The sequence below is a fragment of the Solanum pennellii genome, chromosome 12 (genome assembly GCF_001406875.1).
Source record: "Solanum pennellii chromosome 12, SPENNV200".
Lineage (NCBI taxonomy): Eukaryota > Viridiplantae > Streptophyta > Magnoliopsida > Solanales > Solanaceae > Solanum > Solanum pennellii.
The window spans coordinates 30,709,203-30,714,303 of record NC_028648.1 but is presented as its reverse complement, the minus strand read 5'-3'; the positions used below and the strand labels follow the sequence as shown (position 1 = coordinate 30,714,303).

Here is a 5,101-nt window from a genome sequence, read left to right as displayed (position 1 = left end):
TCCGTCGTGGGTTCCGTCGACTCACACAGTTTTTCCAGAAATAAAATCTGCTGCTCAAAACGACTAAACAGGTCGTTACATCTCGGCCTAGAAGGAGAGAAATTAAAGAAAAGACAATAAAAGGGAATGAGGTTGTGGGGGTTTTATCCCACATCCTCTCACTCCCAATGAGCGAAAAATGAAGAGAGAAATTAAGGAAAAGTAAAATGAAGACGTTGGGGCTCGACCTTGGGTCCCCAAGCCGTATGGACCAAAATAGAATAAATAAAAGAATGTAAGTGTTATCCAAGGGATTCTAAAACGTGTTTCCTTGCCAAAATTTCGTATTGATACATAAGTCATACATGAATAAATGTTCAGAGTAATGCTGCCCACATAGATCGAAATTATGATCTTGGCGTACATACAAGATGCATAAGTCTTGTAGCACATAATTTTAGGAAGATATGAATCAGTTAAATGAACTATGAATGAAGCCTCATGGCTTGTATGCATAGACCCGTAAGTCTAGCATACGTTTACAAGTAAGTTAACCTAAGATGTATGTAATGAAATGATGAAACCTTAGAATGGCTAAGTAATAGTGTGAAACACACTAAATAGCCAAGTACATTGGCATATGATGAAATGAACAATGAAATTATGAAATCCTAGGAGGGTTAAGTAAGAGTGTGAAACACACTAAATTGCCAAGTACATTGGCATATGATGAAATGAATAATGAAATGATGAATAAACCATATGAGGGTTAAGTAAGAATGTGAAACATACTAAATGGCCAAGTGCATTGGCATATGATGAAATGAACATTCACGTAATGTGCTAAAGTTAATGAATGTGTTGACAATATGATAAGAGGCTAATGTAAAAGATGAGAGCTATCTCAAATGAGCCTAAGTGAATGTTACCAAAACGTACTCATCTATGAGAGTATAATGTTAATGAATAGACCAGTCTATATGAACACTCTCATGAAAGTATTGAGAATAATACACTTACTAATAATGATGAGATGAGAAACAATCTATTGAGTTATGATATCCTCATACTAGAAGTCAGCTTCCGTTATGTATGAGTTGAATGTAATGGAACTTTATAGTGAGCACCGATAGAATAGCTATGAGCGGTGATGCCTTCTTTCGGGAAGGGCGAAGGTTCACGTCACTCTCATGAGTTGTGACTGTCCGGCATGACGGGTATGGGTCTTTTTTTATTTCCTAGTCTTCGAACCTATACTGGCAATATAAGGATTTGACGGGGTTCAATTCCCATGTACACCAGCTTGTTTTGGGTTACTTTGGCCGGTGATTCCACCTATTTTTTGTGTGGGGGAGACACTGGATTTCAAGATGCTTACATGATCTATGTCGGTTAAAGTTAATGTTCCCAATGAATGAATGTGGCCAACCTCAAATGATGCACATAATGAAATGACTGATACCAAAGGTGTTAGGATAGGATGATTAAGAGGTGACCTAGACTTAAGTAACGACACTAGGTCATACTTGATCATTGCACAGCGAACCAGATGAAATTCTTAAGCTACATCCTAGGTATATCTGGTGTTCACACTAGCCTATGAACGAAATGAAATGAAATACGTATGAATGAATGAAGTAGACTCTATGTTTGCTAATGAAGGCTCCCTAGTTGAGGTCCCATATATTGAGCCCTCATTTTGGGAAAATCTTAAAGTCAAGACCATGATTCCAAGGTCTCATGGCATATAATGAATGTTATGAAAGATGTTATGTGCTATATACAATATGTTATTTGTTATGTATAAAATGTTATGTGTTGTGTGCAATATGATACTTATGATGATGCATGTCACTCTTATTGAATGACTTTCCTAATCAAAATTTTACAAGTCCACTGAATTTCCTAATTTAAATTTTGTAAGTCTATTAAATTGACTTTCCATAAAGCTTGTTGTTAGGAAAGACTATTCTTACTCATGCATGTCCTTGGTGTGTGCTTGCATACAACCATACTTAGTACAAAAGTGTACTAATCCCATACAACTCTATATTTTTAGGTGCAGGCACAGGTGGACTCTAGAGATTACAGGTTGACGTTGCAGCTATCCTGACGTGGAGATTTCATCCGGACATGGTAGGCCCTCACGCTTTCGAGGATGTCTACCGTTATTATCTAGCTTAGATTTAGGATAATGCTAGTGGAGCATGTTCAACTAGTATTTCTTTTCACTTTCATTTAAGACTTTGTATTGGTGCTGTTTTGGCAAGAATACGTTTAATGCAATTATGAACTGTTTCTTTCATTTGATTATCTATATATTAGATGGTTGATTTATGAACGCCTATGATGTTAATTTTAAAATGTTTAGCACGAAATAAAAAACAAAAAGTTCAAATTTTGCTGCTAAAATTACCCTAGATGAAGTAAGAATGACATATGTTGGCTTGTCTGCAACCTCTGAGAGGTCAACTATGCTGATCTCGTCTGGGGTCTAGATTTTGGTCATCACAAAATTTGTATCAGAGGGCTAGGTTAAATTTCGAGGATAATAAGTTCATATCAACCACATTAAGTAGTTTCTAAGTCATGGTAGTGAAGTGCACCACTATCCTTAATTAGAGACTACATGATGCATCGTAAAATTTCCCGTTGTGTGATCTTATCATGGATTTTCTAATGTCTGATTTTCTTGGTGTTATGAGCTTGTCTAACATCAATCGTTGTTGTTTCAGAAAATGAATAATAGGAGAACAATTAGTCAAAGGAGAGGAGGAGCAGCTGCTGGGAGCAATAAGGTTCCACCCTAGGCTCCACTTGAAGGAGTGGCTATGCCAGTTAACCCTGTTGGGTTGACTGATGGTGAGGTGAGGGCATATCTGGCCAAGATGGCACATGCCATAACTATGAAGGCCTAGGCCATGACAGACCAGGTCAACTGGCAGCATGTTCGGAGGGAGAACCCACTGGTTCGCAATATGGCTTATAGGCTGAGAGACTGTACGAGAATGAATCCTCCTATTTTCATAGGGTCTAAGACGTCAAAGGATCCTTAGGAGTTTGTGGATGAGGTGCATAAGATCTTGGTTGCTATGGGGCCCACAGATACTGAGAAAGCAGAGTGGGCTTCCTTTTAACTCAAGGATGTTGCTCAGATTGGTGCAAGATGTAGAAATATAGCCAAGTTTTAGGCAAAGTTGCGGTCACTTTCGACCTGTTTAAGGCAGCCTTTATGGAGATATTCTTCCCCAGAGAGATGAGGGAGGCCAAGGTTGAGAAGTTAATGAACCTTAAGCAGGGATCCATAACAGTCAGGGAGTATTCCTTGATGTTTGTCAAACTGTCCAGCTATACTACTTCCCTTGTATCTAACTGCAGGGATGGGATGAACAGGATCCTCACAGCAATCAACGGAGTTTTGGAGGAGGAGTGTTGGTATGCGATGCTCCACAATAACATGGACCTCTCCATGTTGATGGTGCATGTCCAGCAGGTAGAGAACAACCAAAAAAAGAGAGGCGTTCGTGATGCTAGGAGTCTTAAGCCTCATGATAAGGAAGGTCCTAACAATGGCAGAAACATGAATAACTTTGGCGTCCGTGAGCAGCCCAGATTTAAAAAGGGGCAACAGAGTTCAGGGAACTCTATGTTTCAGAGGAGTACAACACCTAAGGGAGGAAGAACCGAGCCCAAGAGGGGCAATGGAGGTGAGATGCAGCGTCCCAAAAAGGTTTGTGCTAAGTATGGTCGTGCTAACAGTGGAGAGTACAGACAGGGCCCTAATGTTTGCTTCGGTTCCAGTAAGAACGAGCACATGGTTAAGGACTGCCCATGGGAAAGAGGTCAGGCTGGAGGTAATGATCAGCCTGGGCCTAATCCACAGGATGCAGCAGCAGCCGAGCCTCCTAAGAGGAACAATTTCTACGCCTTAAGGGAAGGTTAGAGCAGGAGAAGTCCGTTGATATGGTCACAGGTATGCTTGAAGTATTCTCAACTTCTGTTTATGCTTTACTTGATCCAGGGTCTATGCTTTCCTTTGTAACTCCTTTGCTTGATCTCACATTGTGGATATTTACTAAAGTTCTGCATCATCATATAGTTGTTAGTACACCTTTAGGATAAAATGTAAGAACTGATAGAGTACACAAGGATAGCCAATTGTTGTATGTGGTAAGACTATGTGTGCAGAGTTGGTTGAGTTACTAATGCATGATTTTGATGATTTTTTGGCATGGACTATCTTCATAGTTGTTATGCTTGCATGGATTGTCATAATTGGGTAGTGAGATTTCATTTCCCTAATGAAGAAGAGCTAGTCTAGGAGGGGTACAACTTGAGTCATCCTAATCCCTTGATTTTGAACCTTAAAGCCAATAAAATGATGTCCAAGGGGTTATTATGTCATCTTGTGAGTGGTAATGATTTAGATCATGAAATTTCTTCCATATACTCATTGCCTGTAGTGAATGATTTCCAAGATGTATTTCCTAATGATTTGCCTGGAGTTCCTCCCCACTAGAGAGATTGAACTTGGTATCGTATTAGAACCCCATACTAAACAAGTTTAAATTCCCTCCTCATAGAATGGCTCAAGCTAAACTCAAAGAGTTGAAGCTGCAGTTACAAGATCTCAGTGATAAGGGTTTCATTCAGCCGAGCATATCCCCTTTGGGGGCTCCAGTTTTGTCTGTGAAAAAGAAAATTGGAACCCTTAGAATGTGTATCGATAATCGGCAGCTCAACAAAGTCACTATCAAGAATAAGTATCCACTTCCCAGAATAAATTACTAGTTCAGCCAACTCCAAGGGTCTAGTTTCTTCTCGTAGATTGATCTCCGTTCAGGGTACCATCAGCTAAGGGTTAGGGATGGACATATCCTAAACATAGCCTTTCGTACCCGTTATGATCACTATGATTTCCTCGTTATGTGATTTGGTCTCAAGAATGCACCTGCTGCCTTTATGGATCTCATGAATAGGGTCTTCCTTGAATACCTTGACTCTTTTGTCATAGTATTCATTGATGATATTCTCATCTACTCTAAGACCAAGGAGGAGCATGAACAACATCTGAGACTAACTTTGCAGCTACTTAGACAACATCAGTTTTATGCCAAATTCA

General features: G+C 39.6%; 1 protein-coding gene across 1 annotated transcript; it reads left to right on the top strand.

Moving 5' to 3' along the window:
• The first annotated feature begins 3,235 nt into the window (after positions 1-3,235).
• LOC107006179 lies at positions 3,236-3,922 on the top strand. Its single transcript, XM_015204802.1, has 2 exons — positions 3,236-3,574; positions 3,635-3,922. Exons 1-2 carry the CDS (start codon positions 3,236-3,238, stop codon positions 3,920-3,922), a joined length of 627 nt encoding a protein of 208 aa, XP_015060288.1.
• Positions 3,923-5,101: the final 1,179 nt, after the last annotated feature.

Bases quoted from the DNA above. Each gene is read 5' to 3' on its own strand.
- LOC107006179 (XM_015204802.1), top strand. From the start codon at position 3,236: ATGAGGGAGGCCAAGGTTGAGAAGTTAATGAACCTTAAGCAGGGATCC. The intron at 3,575-3,634 runs GTCCGTGAGCAG...TCTATGTTTCAG, and splicing joins GAAACATGAATAACTTTGGC to AGGAGTACAACACCTAAGGG.